The 19,316-nt window shown below is 35.2% G+C and overlaps 1 protein-coding gene across 4 annotated transcripts in view; it reads left to right on the top strand.

Moving 5' to 3' along the window:
- LOC115220533 (conserved oligomeric Golgi complex subunit 1) overlaps positions 1 to 19,316 on the top strand; it is a 264,126-nt gene that overhangs the window by 21,913 nt on the left and 222,897 nt on the right. For 2 of the 4 annotated variants that reach the window (XM_036510123.1, XM_036510124.1), the window contains exons 10-11: positions 2,116 to 2,260; positions 4,608 to 4,661. In XM_036510123.1, the coding sequence (XP_036366016.1) occupies positions 2,116 to 2,260; positions 4,608 to 4,661 (199 nt within the window). Of the gene's footprint in view, positions 1 to 2,115; positions 2,267 to 4,607; positions 4,662 to 19,316 lie in introns of all 4 variants that reach the window. The other 2 variants (XM_036510122.1, XM_029790675.2) reach the window with 1 other exon arrangement.

Here is a 19,316-nt window from a genome sequence, read left to right as displayed (position 1 = left end):
TCATGTTCCCTTTGCCTAGAAGCTTATAAGCTTGTAAGATGGTGTTGATTTTAAATCAAGACCTTAACCCTTTAGCATTCACATTATTCTGCCTAAGATAATGCTTATTTATTTACATGGTCTCAAAATAATCATGCATTATATTGTAGCTGTGAGATTTTGATGAGGTAACTGTTAAATTCTTTGAATGGTTTTGTAGGGTTGGTGTGAGAAACCAGATTTGGTCGGTATGAACATAAAACAGATATGGCCAGTTTAAAAGCTAAAGGGTTAATCAGACCAAATGATTCTTCAATTCCTTATTCCTTATTCATGTAGGGCTTCTTTATAGTCTTCAAGCACCAGTCTTTTGAATAAGCCATGCCTGTATAATTCGAATTATAAATGTAGAATTAAACACAAGCTACACTCAGAAATACATAAATGTATTTGCATCTAATCAACTTATCATTATTTCACATGAAACCAAAACCCTCAGCCTCTGGGACATCTCGTTTGAGAAACACTGCTTTAATGGGTTAAGCACTTGTACTTGGCTGGGAATAAGAAACAGTTCTTTTATAAATGCTGTCTGATAGATTACCCCTTATTCATATTATGAATATAATAATAATAATAATGAAATTATTGTATACAGTGCTCAGGTGCACCACAACTTGTCAAAAGTGCACATAAAGCATATGCAGTAATGTACAAATGTCTGGGAAGTGAACAGTGTATGAGTCAGATACATGCTTGCATGTGTATGGAGGGAAGAAAATCAGGTGTAGTGTTGGCAAATCTCAGGAAGCATGGAAGTTTTGAAGGATGCAGTGCTCTGACAACTAACAACTGATGGCGGCAGTTTGTTCCATACTTCAGCAACACTTAGCGTGAAAAAATGCTTCTGAAAGTCATGGGAGCTGTGCTGTTTTCTGACTTTGTAAACATGTCCATGGATGTTATACAGGTGGAGTTTGAAAAGGTGCTCAGAGTTATTGTTAGTAATATGGTTAATAATTTTATGGGTGTCTGCCAAGTCAGCTGCCAGACGTTGGAGTTTCAATGTATCCATGCCCAGGGAAGTAAGGCGTTCAGAATATGGCAAATGCCTGATGGAGGGTATTCTCTTGGTTGCACGCCACTGAACGGTTTCCAGACCATTAATATCGTGGGCAAGATAAGGGTTCTAGACCGGTTATGCAAATTCCAGGTGAGGCCACACCATAGCTATATAAAGTCTATTTAACCCTTTAGCATTCAGATTATTCTGTCAAATGTAATGCTTATTTAGTCACATTGTTTTGAATTAATCATGCATCATCTCATAGTGTTGAGATTTTTATGATTTGATTGTATAGTTTTAGAACGACACTGTTGAGTAGATGTGAGAGGCCAATCTGGCTGGTTTGAGCATAAAACAGGTAGTATATTTTGTTTGGATATGGCTGGTTTAAAGGAATGTATTGGGTTGTCCGGAAAGTTTGTGCCGGTTTATAGTAGCTTACCTTTAGACTTATTTTAGAACATGGTTGAGTTCATAAAATAGGATTTGACTACATCTCCATTTAGAGCACAGTTTAAGCTATCTTTTCATAGTAGAAGGTTTATGTTCCTATAATCTGTGTTAATTCTGTAACCCTTTAAAATGGAAGATGAGAAAGTTCATTTTCGGCACTTGATGCTTTGGGAACCAGACGAAAATTGTTGCAGCTCGGCTGGGATGTGTTACTCCACCCTCCATATTCACCAGATCTTGCTCCTTCGAATTTCCACTTATTCAGGTCTCTGCAGAATAGTCTTAATGGTAAAAATTTCAATTCCTTGGATGAAGTAAAAAGATACCTTGATGAATTTGTTGCCATGAAACTGCCTCAATTCTGGGAAGAGGGTATTTTCAAGTTAAAGATAAGATGGAGACGCATTGTGAAACAAAATGATTCATATTTGGTTGATTAAAAATGTAATATCAAGTATTTATTGACCTTTTTCTTTCCTTTACAAATCAGCACAAACTTTCCAGACAACCCAATAAGCTTTTTCTTATTTTTTCAGTTTGGAAGCTATTTAATCAATTTTGTCTCTTTACATTAATATCTGTTCTGGTTTCCTTTCTTCCTTCCCTTCCTTCCACAGAATGCCGTTCAGCAATTGTTCCATGTTTCCCAGCAAGGTATTGGCATCAAACAACAGATATGCCTTGTGGTTCAACTAATTGTAAAGACAGTGCACCAGATATATACAGTCTTCTACACTTCAGACAGTGAGGTTCCAGCTTCCGGTGAGGGTTAGTCTGCAATTCTTGCAAATAAGCTTGTTTTCTTTTCTTATTTTATGTTTCATATCCATTGATCCATGCTAATATGATGAGGTACTTGCTTGAGAATTGTTTTGCATGGGTGCACCTACCACAGTGGTAAAGCACATTGTTCTTGTTGGACACTTTTGACAAGTTTCTTCTTCTTATTCATATATATGTATATATAGCAATAAGAAAATGGAGGGGATCAATAGGTGGTATTCATCAACTTTTAGACATTATATTAAGTCAATTTATTTATTTACTAAAATGCCAATTATAACAATATACATACATGTACAACATATTATGCTTTACATATATAATATATAAAAATACCAGTAATTATTAACATATATAACATACAGGAATAGAAATTGGGAAATATCTTACAGCTGTTTCAGCCAAGAGGCAAAAATACCTTATCTTACCTTTATCCCTCCAGTAGACTGAAGTAATTAATAAATGAAAATGAGGTACTTGGGTGTTTCTCTATAAATATATAATCATATATATATACTGGAGTAAACACATGAAGATGAAACAAGGTGGAAAAAAGAGTACTCAAATACCAGTGGTAGAGTAATATGCTTTATTCAAAAGCAGCAGAAAATTCAACAAAACCTGTTACTCTGAGTTTCATGATTCTAGCAAAATCTGTCCGACGAACGGGAACGTGAAACTCAGAGTAACAGGTTTTGTTGAATTTTCTGCTGCTTTTGAATAAAGTATATATATATATAGATAGATAGATAAGTAAGCTTCTTTTGATTATGGTATTTTTGGCCTAACGAGTAGCTAGTGGATTACCCCTCATTTGGATAAATACTACTTCTGAGGATCTGCTCATTGTGAAGCATATGTAGCCTGGATTTTATCTACTCCATTCCTTGATTTTGGATTTCTATTCTCCTACACAGCAACCCTTGCTGCTAACTGTAAGCCTTAAAACAATTTTTTCAGCTTATCGGACTTTGACATGGGAAAAATTTACAACCTTCTACATCAATAAGCCACTATTGTCCCTGAAAGTTGTTTTTTATACCTTCTATGGACTACATGAGACTTACTAGCTTCCTACACTTTGATACTTGGAACTTACCTTTACAAATATACATACATACATATATATGGTGATTATATGAAGTGCAGCACCACCTGACTGTCTCTCATGCTGGTGGCACGTAAAGAGTACCATTCAAGTGTGGTCAATACCAGTGCTGCCTGACTGCCTCTCATGCTGGTGGCACGTAAAAGCCACCCACTACACTCTCAGAGTGGTTGGCGTAAGGAAGGGCCACCAGCTTTAGAAACCCTGCCAGATCAGATTGCAGCCTGATGCAGCCTCCGGGTTTGCCACACCTAAGTCAAACCATCCAACCGATGCCAGCAAGGAAAGCAGTTGTTAAATGATGATGATGATGACGATGATGATGATTAGCTACTTGCTTCTCTGAAATTGACCAAATTGATGTAGGTGTCTGATAAGAGTCCAATAAGTTTTGAAAATCGATTAAGTATGTTCATCAGTTTTTTTAATCTACAGAAAAACGGTTAAATTAACTGTATACATATCTACTATATAACTTACATATGTCATATCATAACTTGATACTCTGTGACCTGAGATCCCTGCTGACAGGTCTTTGATATTAAATAAAGTATTAACACTTATGGTATGAAAATCAGAAGCCCTTGTTTTCTGTAGCTTGTGTAATTGTTGAGTATATAGACAGGTTGGCTGCCTTCTTCTCTGGGATTGGTCAAATTCATGGAGATGCCTTTGATGATAATCCAACAGGATTTAAAAATCGATTGAGGTTGTTAATTATTTTTCAATCTATGGAAAAATAGCTAAAATTAACTCTGTTTATATATTTATTATATAGGTTACACACACACACACGTATGCATATTTATGTGTGTGTGTGCGCGTGTGTGTTGGTCTCTCTCTCTTAACCATGACATTATGTGACAGTTATAAAGTAGCGTCACCATCAAGCATTTCTAATCGTTCACGAAAATATGCCTGGTCAATCTGAAAACCAGATTGGCGACAGGAAGGGAATCCGGCCATTGAAAACACTCCATATGATCCATGCGACCATAGAAGTTTAAGCAAAACGTTGATAACAAAATAAAATTTAATTTAGCAGGGGAGGCAACTCTGAAGAAATGTCTTGAAGTTATCTTCCTTAGAGCTTTTTTTTTTATTATATATATTACTTAATTTCATTATATTTTCTTTCATTTCAGAAATTTGTAAAGTATAAATACAAATGAAAATTCAAATTTTAAAATTATGTTTTTATTGTTTATTCCTTTCCAGAATCTTCCAACCTTTACAGCATTTTGGAACATGTAACTAAAACTACACCGAAAAGTAAGTAACGTGTTACAATTGTTAATAATTGTTAATCGTAGTGAAGATTATTCCGACGTGGATGTTTGGTTGTTGAGCAGTTGATTTCAAACCTTACTAGTTCAATCCCTGTGAAAGCATGGATTCATAAGTACTTTTTGAGTGTCTGTGGAAGCTTGTCTCACGTGTGGCTTAGTTGTAAGCATGAGTCTGTTAAGAAGCTTGCTTTTCAACCACGTGGTCCCGGGTTCAACTCCACTGCACAACACCTTGGAGAAGTGTGGATTTGATAGACGGAAACTGAAAGAAGCCTGTCGTGTGTGTATATATATATATATATATATATATATATAGTTATGTGTTTGTGTCTGTATTTGTCCCCACCACCATCGCTTGACAACTGATGTTGGTGTGTTTACATCCTCATGACATATCGGTTTGGCAAAAGAGACCAACAAAATAAGTCAAAGTCAATTTCTTTGAGTCAGAAAAAGCCCTTGAAGGCAGTGCTCCAGCATGGGTACAATCAAATGATTGAAGCAAGTAAAAACATAAAAGGAGAGATATATATATATATATATAGTATAAGGAAAGGAAAATATATAAGCAAAGACAATCCTCTAATACAAAGTTGGTACAAATCCAATAAAGATTCTACAAGTTGTTTCCAAGCCTAATTAGTTCAAAACAAAACAAAAATAATCCTTTTGAAATCACAAATTAGTCTTTTTTTCAGGAATTCATTATTGGAATGAATGGGTTCAGCTTCAAACACTCTATACATATATATGTATGTGTATGTGTGTGTGTGTGTGTGTTTATCTGTATGCAGCTTTGTTTTCATATCACCTGATGTCTCTCAAAGAGCATCATCATCATCATCATGACACAAGTGATGGTCTTTCATTCTAGTCTTTCACAGAAAACATATCTGGTCATGGGAAATATTACTTTGCTTGGAAATACGTGGGTGATGGTGACAGGAAGGGTGTCTAGATGTTGGTAGAAAATCTGCCTCAACAAATTTCATTTGATCAATGCAAGCATGAAAAGTGGATATTAAATGGTGAGAGATATATGTATCATCATCATCATCATCATCGTTTAACGTCCGCTTTCCATGCAAGCATGGGTTGGACGGTTTGACCGGGGTCTGGGAAGCCAGGAGGCTGCCCCAGGCTCCAGTCTGATCTGGCAGTGTTTCTACTGCTGGATGCCCTTCCTAACGCCAACCACTCCATGGAAAACTGTTGAATCCAGACTTGCTTTTTTCTCTCTTTGTTTTCTTTCCTTATTCTTTTCCGGTAAAGAACATAAGCTTGAAACATCAAAGGCTTTTCCATTCTTCCTGAGTGTCAAACTAATACACTTGGTTTGTTATTCCCTTACCTGTCTCTGATTTTTGGTTCTTATATATATATATATATATATATGTAGAGAGAGAGAGAAAGAGAGAGAGAAAAGTAAGAAAGACTAGGATCTGATTATAATCATGGATATTGTGATATCAAAATTAGCGGGTCCAATACATTCAAGCAATTCTTATATTATCAGCTAATTATTGTTATCTAAAAGTAATCTTAATTAGTGGCCTGTTCTCTCTGTGTGTCTGTGAATATATAAAGCAATATTCTATAAATTTTTTTCTGTTTACCTAATTTCAGTATATGTATATTTATATATACATGTATCTAAATATATATATATGTGTATATATTTTAATATTTTGCTTAGGCATAGTGAGACTAATAATGTGCTGTTAGAATACAATATACATACTTTTCAGAATAAAGCATTGAGTACAAAATGTGATATGATATCAGATAAATAACAGGAAATCATGTAGTTAGCTTAAGGCTATTTTTGCTATAAGATGCACATCATCTTATGGCAGAAACAGCCGTAAGCTAATGGATTAAATTGCATAATTTCCTGTTTCTTTGTCATTTATTTAAGTTTGTGTGTGTATGTAGATACTCTTTTTCTCTTTTACTTGTTTCTGTCATTTGACTGTGGCCATGCTGGAGCACCACCTTTAGTTGAACAAATCGACCACAGGGCTTATTCTTTGTAAGCCTAGTACTTATTCTAGCAGTTCTCTTTTGCCGAACTGCTAAGTTATGGGGACGTAAACACACCAGCATCGGTTGTCATGCGATGTTGGGGGGACAAACACAGACACACAAACACACATATATACATATATATGTTGGGCTTCTTTCAGTTTCCGTCTACCAAATCCACTCACAGGGCTTTGGTCGGCCCGAGGAGTAAAAGATACTTGCCCAAGGTGTCACACAGTGGGACTGAACCCAGAACCATGTGGTTCATAAGCAAGCTATTTACCACACAACCAATATATGTGTGTGTGTGTGTACACACTAGTACATCAGCATTGGATGGCTGAATCAGAGTCAATGAACAAAAATACCTTGAAGTATCTATTCCATCTTCATTACATCCCTATGCTTCAGAGTGGTCTTAGCCATTGAATATATAGATATCAATGAAAGAAGTTCTAGACAGAAGTACTGGGGTTGGCAATCAACTGAAACCTTAAAACATCAGTGTCCAAGCATGGCCACAGTTGAATGAGGAAAACCAAGAAAATAATTAGTATATATGTACACACTAAATTAAATCTCTGATGACTGTCCTGACAGAATACTGCACAAATAACCGAGAATACCTAGGGAAGAATGTAACGAGTGGGGAAAAAGATGGTGGAAGAGACAACGGTGGTAGATATGAGAGGGTGTTAAGGGCGAGGTATGACAACAGAAGAGATGTGATAGTTCATGAGAGAAAAGTCGGGGTTAGTTTGAGAAGAGATAATACTGAGAATGAGGGGTGGCTGTTAAAAGGAAGTAGCTTCAAAGATTAGGGTATATATATGTTTATAGATTTTGTGTCTGTTTGCCCATACTAGCATGAGTTAAACATATACGTCAATGAGGCATTGTTTTACAGCCAGGTGCCTTTCCTGCTGCTAATCTTTACCTGTTTTATACCTAAAGGGACTCTCTCTCTCTCTCTCTCTCTCTCTCTATATATATATATATATATATATATATATATATATATCTAATATATAAAGCAGAGCTTGTGTGTGTCTGTGTATGTTCCTTATGCATTCGAAAACCTAGCTGCTGATTTTGAGATATAGGCTATCAAAAGATTCAGTAATCTTTCAGCTATCAAATAAACTTTATTTTCATTTACATATTTGCATTAAGACATTTTTTAACATTATAATCTTTCCATTGGTCAAGTATCGTAAACAACATTTTATACCATGATCACGATAACAACAACATCACATTTTCTATATGAGTGTGTATGTGAGTGTATGTAACTGTATGTGTGTGTGAATACACATACATTTTTGTGACAACTGACACTCATTGAGTGTCATCTACCCATTGTCTACACTTTCTCTCCACGCACACACACACACACACACACAAACACACGCATCTAAAGAGAGAGACACACACACAGAGGGACAGAGATATGCCTGAGGTGTGCATGAATGTATGTCTCTGTGTCTGTCTTAGTATATGTATGTGAGTGTATCTCAGACTGTATGTCTGTGCAACTCTATGTGTGATAATTTTTATATGTTAGGCCTCAGGCAATTAAACACACACACACATCTACATATACGTACACATGTGTATGAGTGTATGTGTCTGTGAGTGTGTGTGTGTTTCCACATTCGTTATGTCTATAGTAAACTATAGTAAAGGACATTTTATACTGTTTTAATGAGCCCACATCTAATGAGATAGCCATCCTTATAGTAGGTGATCCTCATGAAAATCATGATATTCTCATTCCTATTCAAGATAACAAACTTAAACGTGTTTCACAGACTCATCCCTCTTATAATGCTCTCCAGTATACTCTTATTCTGTGGAATGGACAAAATGTGTATCATTTTGTCCATTATTCCAAAACTTTCTCTCACGCCCACAGATGTTCCATTTGAATTTAAAATGCTTCAGTTTCCAGTCAAACTAAGTTTTGGTATTTCAATTAAAAAATATAAGGGTCAATCCCTGAAGCTAGTTGGACTTGATCTCTCTATTACATGCTTCTCTCACCGCCAACTTTATGTTGCTTGCTCGCAACTTGGAAGTAGCAACAATTTATTCATTTCAACAGCCACAAAAAATTGCACAATGAAGATTGTTTACAACATCAGCAGATTTTAAGTTTGAAATTCTATTATCATTACAATATGGATATTTTCTTAATATATTATTATTATTTTAATATAGATATTTTGAAATAATTATGTAACTATGCCCTTATATTTATTGTTTACTAATCTGAAGAATATGAATAGCAGTAACCCGGGCAATGCTGAGTCATTCAGCTAGTGTATGTATATATAAATATATATATATATATATATATATATATATACAGTGTGTGTGTGTATATAAATATGGATCAGACTGGAGCCTGGTGCAGCCTTCTGACTTCCCAGATCCCCGGTCAAACCGTCCAACCCATGCTAGCATGGAGAACGGACGTTAAACGATGATGATGATGATGATATATATATATATATGAAACACCTTGGAAAAGGAATGGGAAGGAATTGAAACTGACTGAGGAAGATGGAGGAAAGCAGTAGAAAGGTGACATGCAATTTTATCTACATACACACACACACATACATCTATATAATATATATATATATTATATATATATATACAAGATAAGAAAATGGAGAAATACATCTAAATCAAATATCAATTACCAGATTTATTTGATTTAGATGTATTTCTCCATTTTCTTATCTTGTATTAGTAATTTGTGGTAAATCATTTTACCTTTGCCCATATAATACAGTAAATGAATTGATTGCATCGCAATCCTTAACATTTATGTATTAACTTTGTTGGGTACTTCACTAGCAGTATATTGGATATATGTTATCCCATGGAGGGTTGCATTTACAACCCCTATCTCAATCTGTAACTATATATATATATATATATATTATATATATATATATATATTATATATACACACACACATATATACACAGAAATTAGTCATTGCATTGATTGTCACAAACCCTTAGAAAATGCTCCCCACATGCTTCTTGTGAATTATTGTAGGCAGAATGATGATGAATTTAGTAAAATATGTAGGAAGCCCATTGTATATTTATATGTGTGCGTGGTGTGTGTTTGTGTTTGCCCCCTCCCCTCTTCACAACTGATGTTTGTGTGTTTATGTCTCCATAACTTAGTGGCTTGGCAAAAGAGACTGATAGAACAAGGTACCATGCTTAAAAAACAATGAAGTTGATTCATTTGACTAAGTGCTTTCAAGGTGGTGCCCCAGTATGGCCACATTTTGACAACTGAAAAAAAGTTAAAAAAATCAAAACCGATCGATGTAAAATTTTGACGGAAGGCTTTAATTTAGATTGGTTTACAAGAAGCAGCTTGTTTTACAAGAACCAGGGCTGAAGGTTTGAAGAATAATTCAATTCTAATTTTAGAAAAATTGAAGATTGAAAGCACATGACATTCAGTGTATATCTAAATGTAAGAAAAGCTGTTTAGGTCAGAGGATATTTAGAAAAAAAAAATTGCTAAGCTGCTATAGAGCCACTCAAAGAAAAGAATAGATTGAAACATCTGTTTTATAGTATTGATAAAAACACAAAATATATCTTTTTGTAGGTTGGACCAAGTTAAAAAAAAAATCTCATGAAACTCTAAACTATATACATTTCATTTCCTGCTTGGAATTACAGAAAATTAATTTTTTTTTCTTTTTTTTTTGTTAGTACCTTGACACCAATTGATATTTATTGGTGCAGGAAAGTTGTTTGGTTTAGAAGTATGCTTCCTAACTTCATGGCTTCGGGTTCAGTCTCATTACCGGGCACCTTGGGCAAGCGATTTCTATTATAGAATGCAGGCTGCCGAAAGCAGCTTAGCAGGTAGATAGAAACTGAAAAGAAGCCTGTCATGTGTATATATGTTTGTATGTATGTGTGTGTGTGTAGTGTCATCATCATCATCATCATCGTTTAACGTCCGCTTTCCATGCTAGCATGGGTTGGACGGTTTTGACTGAGGGCTGGCAACCAGATGGATGCCCTTCCTAATGCCAACCACTCCGAGAATGTAGTGGGTGCTTTTTACATGTCACCTGCGTGGGGGCCAGTCAGGTGGTACTGGCAATGACCTCGCTTTAATAATCATAATGAACATAGTATGTATGTTCATTTGTTCTTCTCTTTCTATTTTTAATTTAGAATAAATTTTCACTGACCACCTACTTGGTAGCCAGGAAAGCATCTTGCTTTGTTCCTCATCCTTTAAACCTTTATGCACGTATGTATGTATGGATGGATGGGTGTCTAATGAGTGTGTATATTTATGTCTCTTTGTCTGAGCATCATGTGATAGTTGTAAATGAGTGCAGTTCTCATAGATACAATGTCATTCATTTACATTATTTTGTGAAACCATGTGCTGTGATATGAGATCACCATGTCACGCACATATGGTTGTAATGAATGTGCCTTGTGTACCCTTATCAGACGGGTATACTGGGCTTCGTATATTTTACCCCAGTGTCACTTTGATGGCATGCACTGCTCTCTCACTCAATAATAATAATAATAATAATAATAATAATAATGGATGGGTGTCTGTGTTAGTGTGTATATTTATGTCTCTGACTACTATGCTGTAAGTACTACCTTTAGTCGAGCAAATCGGCCCCAGGACTTATTCTTTGTAAGCCTAGTACTTATTCTATCGGTCTCTTTTGCCGAACAGCTAAGTTACGGGGACATAAACACACCAGCATCATTTGTCAAGTGATGCTGAGGGGACAAACACAGACACACAAGCATATACAAACCCACATATATATATATATAGGAGTGGCTGCGTGGTAAGTAGTTTGATTACCAACTACATGGTTCCGGGTTCAGTCCACTGCATGGCACCTTGGGCAAGTGTCTTCTACTATAGCCTTGGGCCGACCAAAGCCTTGTGAGTGGATTTGGTAGATGGAAACCCATCGTATATGTGTGTGTGTGTTTGTATGTCTATGTTTGTTCCTCCAACATTGCTTGACAACCGATGCTGGTGTGTTTGTGTCCCTGTAACTTAGCGGTTTGGCAAAGAGACCGATAGAATAAGTACTAGGCTTACAAAGAATAAGTCCTGGGTTTGATTTGCTTGACTAAAGGTGGTGCTCCAGCATGGCCGCTGTCAAACGGCTGAAACAAGTAAAAGAGTATATATATATACATATATACGACGAACTTCTTTCAGTTTCTGTCTACCAAATCCACTCACAAGGCTTTGGTCGGCCCAAGGCTATAGTAGAAGACACTTGCCCAAGGTACCACGTAGTGGGACTGAACGTGGAACAATGTGGTTGATAAGCAAGCTACTTACCACACAGCCATTCCTATGCCTATATTAGTAGAATTTGAACTTAGAATGCCGCTAAGCATTTTGCTTGTTGTGGTAATGACTCTTTCAGTTCACTGCCTTGATAATAATGATAGTAACGGTTTCAAATTTTTGCACCAGGCCAGCAAGTTCAGGGGTGGGAGTAAGTGAATTACATCATCCCCAGTACTCAACTGGTACTTATTTCATCGACCCCTGAAAGGATGACAGGCAAAGTCAACCTCGTGGGAATTTGAACTCAGAACGTAAAGATGGACGGAAAGATGAGATGCTGCTGACCATTCCACCCAGCATGCTGACGGTTCTACCAGCTTACCACCTTAAATAATAATAATAATAATAATAATAATAATAATAATAACCAGCCAGATGAACAAAAAGCCAGAACAACAGTAACATCTCATATTTTGAACAGAAATATATCAGAGAAATTTATTATTTCTCGCCTTCCTCTTTCAAATGAACCGACCAATTTTATAACAAAGTAATACTTTCGCTGAAACTTCTCAGAGGACTGCAAAAAGCATGAGAGAGAGAGAGAGAGAGAGAGAGAGAGAGAATGAAACAAGAAACAAGAAAAAAAAAACAATTGATAATTGACTTACGAAAATTTTTGAATTGGTCAATCTAAAGTGAACCACAGACAACTAAGTGATTTAGTAGAGCAATTCTTTGGAGACAAAATAATAATTTAAGTAGTAGTTCTGTTCTCCGCAAAAATTTAGTATTGATTCTTTTTCGGTGCGTTGAAAAACAAAAAAAAAAAAAGAAGAAAACGAAAGTAAAAGCAAAAAAAAGGGTGGAGTTTGAGGAGGAGGCACAGAACAAAATGTAACAACAACAACAACAGCAACAACAATAACAACACATGAACAGTTGTGTTCTGCCACCCTCTTTTTTTTTCGTGCTTTGTTTTAGTTTTGTCTTATGTTTTTTGTTGTTGTTGTTGTTGTTGCATTGTTTCATTCTTGTCTTTTCTATTAAGTCCACTCTAAATCCACCTGAAGCCATAATAAAATATCATAAAACACACTTCTAGTAAATCATTTCGGTTAATTCTTTTAGACATCTGTTAGACACCTTCTGCGGTGGTAGAGGTAACAGAAAACAGAAAAACGGGAAAAACAAAAAAACAAAAAGAAAACCTCAAAAAAGGCAAGGCTACAGCTTCAAATGACTATAGATTGCACCGAAAAGCAATTTAGCACTTTACAGCAATGCATAATGCACAGACAAGATTTGTTGTACCCAAAACTGTTCTTATCCCAAGGGGCATACATGCACACAGACACATAGACGCACATTGATTCATATGTGTATGTATGATATATGTGTGTGTGTGTGTGTATGTATATATATACATGTATATATATGTGTGTGTGTGTCTGTCTGTCTGTCTGTGTGTGCATATATATATATATAGATATACATATATACATGTGTATATAAATGTATGCATATATATATGTGTATATATATATATATATATTTAAAAATATATATGTGTATATGTATATATTATATATTATATATTATATATATATATATATGTATATATATGTATATGTATTATATATGTATATATGTATATATATGTGCATGTATATGTATTTATATATATATATGTGTGTATGTAATATTATATGTATATATATATATATATGTGTTATATGTATATATATATGTGTGTGTGTATATATATATATATATGTGTGTGTATATATATATATATGTGTGTGTATATGTATATATATATATGTGTGTATATGTATATATATATGTGTGTGTATATATATATATATATATATGTGTATATGTATATATATATATGTGTGTATATATATATATATGTGTGTGTATATATATATATATGTGTGTGTATATGTATATATATATGTGTGTGTATATATATGTGTATATATATATGTATATATATGTATATATATGTGTATATATATTTATGTATATATATATGTATATATGTATATGTATATATTTATATATGTATATATATATATGTTATATGTAGATATATATGTACATTTATGAATATATGTATGAACACGTGCTCACGTCTGTGTATCATGTATGTGTATCCACACACACACACACACATATATACACATAAATATTTAAGCATATATATATATATGTATATATTTGTATATATATATGTCTGTGTGTGTTTATATATATATATATATATATATATATATATATATACATCCATGCATACATTTAGAGACATATAATTGAATATATGTGTGTATATATAAGTATATTTGTGTGTGTATATAAGCATTTATATGTCTCTAAATGTATATGTGTCTGAACAATATGTATAAATGTATATGTAAATAGGTGTAGACATGCCCGTGTGATAAAGAAATTCACTTTAGAAACCCTGTATTTAGGGCTTCACTCCTAACTTCATGAACCTCATTGACTAACATCCTGTATTATAGCCATGGGTTAACTAATACTTAGAGATGGGAAATAAAGAGAGACAGGAAATGAAGAAGCCTGTTGCTTGTGTGTGCGTATACACATGTATGTATAACTCTGTTTTTGTGTATGTATATATGCGTATGTATGTATGTTTATATGTATGTGTTTCATTTAATGTCCTTACATGGTCACTTTTTTTGGAAAAACAACAGCCTTACTATTTAATACAAGTGATCTTGTAAGCAAGCATGCATTCAACTGTGAAAGTCCAGCTGGACTTCAATACACATCTTAACACTTTGTCATAGTTTGCAAACAATAGAAGGATCTTTTAGGTTTGAATGGCAGTTTTTTCTAGCAGTGTCATATGAAATTGTCACCCATAATTATGACCCTAGTATCCATCTATTGCATTTCAATCTGTTTTAGGGTTAGGGGTGGGGGTGGGGGGAAGGGTATCTTTATTTTCTTCACAAATGTAAATAAGCCCAATCTGTTTCTTAAACGAGGGACATATTTATACAGCACAGAATGTTTTTTACCTCAATAGACATCATTGATTGGCTGAAATTGCAGAAATTGAAGAAAAAAACAACAAATATCTTACAAGCTATAGAATTTTCAGAATAAAGCCAAGAGAAAAAGATATTTTATAAACACATTCTACCAGTATACGAAGTTTAAAAGTGTTTAGTTACATGGAAATTATTTTAAAAAACTGCTGTTCAAACTGAAAAGTACCCAATAGAATCTAGCAACTGTGTACAGACTACGTTGTTGTTTGATAGACAAGTGGGGGTTCTTACTTTGTTTGGAAACAAGAAGTTTGATGGCTGCAAAAAATATCAGGCCATAGAAAAAAATCTGTCTCCATAAATTTTGTCTGCCCCATGCAGGAATGGAGATGTAGACATTAAAACAATGTTGATGATGATGATATGTTCATGTGTGTGTGTACATGTACATTTAAACACATAAGAGATGGCCATAACAGGACATCTGGCTTTGCCAGAAAGAGTAGTTAAACTACAAACCACTAATAGTTGTAATTCCCTTTCAGAATTACAACTATTAGTGGTTTGTAGTTTGACTACTCTTTCTGGCAAAGTCAGATGTCCTGTTATGGCCATCTCTTATGTATTTAAATGTACACTGTATTTATATGAACAATATATAGTCTATTGACTAATTTTTTCTTCTTGCTAGACCACTGGTAGCAAAAAATTTTTCTAAAATTTTTTTTTGCTACCCTAAGATTTATTAAATATATATATATAGGAGTGGCTGTGTGGTAAGTAGCTTGCTAACCAACCACATGGTTCCGGGTTCAGTCCCACTGCGTGGCATCTTGGGCAAGTGTCTTCTGCTATAGCCCCAGGTCGACCAATGCCTTGTGAGTGGATTTGGTAGATGGAAACTGAAAGAAGCCTGTCGTATATATATATATATATGTGGTGTGTGTGTTTGTGTGTCTGTGTTTGTTCCCCTAGCATTGCTTGACAACCAATACTGGTGTGTTTACGTCCCCGTCACTTAGCGGTTCAGCAAAAAGAGACCGATAGAATAAGTACTGGGCTTACAAAAGAATAAGTCCCGGGGTCGAGTTGCTCGACTAAAGGCAGTGCTCCAGCATGGCCGCAGTCAAATGACTGAAACAAGTAAAAGAGTAAAAGAGTAATATATATATATATATATATACCTTGTATTTTGGGATGGTCATTTTGTTTTGGTTTTTGCCAAATGAACACATGCACTATATATTCGTTCTTTCTCTCACTTATTACTGTTCTTATTTATAACTCATGTATTCACATGAGGATGGAAAGTGTTGCTGAAGAGGTCACAGATGTGTGACGAAAGTCTTCCGGGCAGTGAACATGAGTTAAAATAGGAACAGTAATAAATGAGTGAAGAACAAATATATGGTGCTTGTGTTTATTTGGCGTAAAAAAAAAAAAGAAAATGACCATACCGGTGTAGGAGTGGCTGTGTGGTAAGTAGCTTGCTTACGAAAACCACATGGATCCGGGTTCAGTTCCACTGCGTGGCACCTTGGGGAAATGTCTTCTACTATAGCCTCGGGCTGACCAAAGCCTTATGAGTGGATTTGGTAGACGGAAACTGAAAGAAGCCTGTTGTATATATATATATATATATATATATATGTGTGTGTGTATGTTTGTGTTTGTGTGTCTGCGTTTGTCCTCCCAACATCGCTTGACAACCAATGCTGGTGTGTTTATGTCCCCGTAACTTAGCGGTTCGGCAAAAGAGACTGATAGAATAAGTACTAGGCTTCTAAAGAATAAGTCCTGGGGTTGATTTGCTCGACTAAAAGGCGGTGCTCCAGCATGGCCACAGTCAAATGACTGAAACAAGTAAAAAAGAGTAAAAGAGTAATATATAATTACATATAAGAGACCAAAGTGTACATATGCCACTATATTCTTATATATAAAGAATACAAAAATTGGGACAAGAACACAAAATATCCAGATAGACGATACAAAGAAAACAAGGACGGGTCATTCGGAGTTTTCTTTGTATTGTCTGTCTGGATGTTTTGTCGTCTCTTTTTTGTATCACCTAACTGTATGGATGGTTTGCATTCTTGTCCCATTTTTGTATTTTATATATATGTGTATGTTTATAGTCAGGTAGCTAGAAGATATGTTTATACATGAATATGTATATCTTTGTACAGACATGTCCTTGTGTGTGTGTGTATATATATAGAGTGTGTGAGAGAGAAAGAGAGAGTCAGATAGCTAGAAGATATGTTTATATATAAATATGTATATACATGTATTTGTGTATATATATATATATGTGTGTGTGTGTAGAAGTGTAATGTGTATATATGTGTGTGTGTATAGGGATGTAGTTATATATATATGTGTGTGTGTATACACACACACATATACACATCTGGAAGACACCTTTGATGCAAATCTGCAAGTCTGATGAAGTGCTTCTCTTATGTCTAAAACTGCAAATATTATGTAAATCTTCACTTTGAACTTTTCCATAAACTTTTACATAAACTGGCGTTGAAAGCAGAATTCCAACAGACACAGTTGGAACTGTTCATTAAAGATGTGTTGAAGTATTTCGTTGCCTTATTTGGATTATATTTTACTTTCCGCTAAACCGACACAACGGTTTCACCGTTGTGATGTCAGGATTTTTTTTTACACCTGAAGAATTTCAGTATCAGTCTGGAATGTGATAATGCTGATAGCCCAGAACTCAGGTTGAGTGCTACAATGGAAATACCCTATCTTTATACCCTGTCAGCCCCTTATATGCAATGCGTATGAATGAAGACAGTTGCATCAAGAGGTACTGTCCTCTAATTGTAGAGGGAACATGTGGAAGGGTTAAGAAGACATGAAACAAGGTGGTGGGAAAGGATTTACAGATGTTGGGACTCACAGACGGGATGACAGGGGACTGAGACTCCTGATGGTTTGCTGTGCTTGAGAAGTAAAAGCATGGTTGCCCTTGCATACAGGCTTGTCCCTTTCATCCTTCTCCAGCTGACCGTTCCTAATTTTGCGGGTTCATAGGTGCTGGTGCCCTGTAAAAAGCACCCGCACTGGTGCCATGTAAACGCACCTGTACCATGTACACAACACCCGTACCACTTCAACGCACCCATGCTGGTGCTGTGTAAAAGCAGCCAGTACTTTCTGTAAAGTGGTTGGTATTAGAAATATTTGAAAGAGCATCCACCCATGTAAACCCTGACAAAACAGACATGATGGAGCCTGGGTAGATCCCCAGCTAACCAGCTTCTGTCAAACTGTCCAAGCCATGCCAGCATGGAAAACAGATGCTAAGTGATGATGATAAGGATTATATATATATATATATATATATATTGTTGGCGATTTTCTTTCTCCGTCTTCCCTTCCTTGGACCTTTCCTTTTCCTATGTTTCTGACGAAGAGCTCTGCTCAAAACATTAAAATCCTCCTTCCTTTCCTTTCCTGAGTGTCCAATAACACTATACTTGTTCCATGTCCTCGCGTTGTTGTGTTTTCTCTTTGTTCATGTTTGGATTAACTATACATACATACATATATATATATATATATATATATATATATTATATATATATATATATATATACACACATACACTCTTCTCTCAGTTTTTCCCAGAGTGATTGTTATACCCTTTCTGGAAGTAGAGATAATTTCAATACGTCAAGTACCCTTATATATGGGTATCTGATATACTCTAACTTGGGTATAAGAGTATTGTAATTTGCTTGAAGCATTTCAGTATGTGTAAATAATATAACTGTTTGAAAATAAGCATTTGGAAAATGTGGGTGACGTGTTAGGCTAAATATGTAATTTGATGTCAGTAAATGAGATCAAAGAGAAATACATTGTATGACCTTGCATATGTTGTTAAAGCTTCCTTTCTACAATTTGAAAAAAGTGAAGAATCAGATAAATCTTCAACTAAGACTTGCACACACTCACAGACATGTAGTTATATATATATATATATGTGTGTTCCTTCTCGAGCCATGCCAGGCTCATAAGGGCCAGTTTCCCGGTTTCAGTGGCGTAGAAATTCCCCATCTGGACGGGACGCCGGTCCGTCGCAGGATTACTCATTTTTGCCAGCTGAGTGGACTGGAGCAACGTGAAAATGAAGTGTTTTGCTCAAGAACACAACGCATCACCCAGTCCAGGAATTGAAACCACAACCTTACGATCATGAGTTCAACACCCTAACCACTAAG

This window comes from Octopus sinensis, linkage group LG16 (assembly GCF_006345805.1).
Source record: "Octopus sinensis linkage group LG16, ASM634580v1, whole genome shotgun sequence".
Classification (NCBI taxonomy): domain Eukaryota; kingdom Metazoa; phylum Mollusca; class Cephalopoda; order Octopoda; family Octopodidae; genus Octopus; species Octopus sinensis.
Note: the sequence above shows the minus strand (reverse complement) of the source record. Positions and strands in the feature narration are given on the sequence as shown.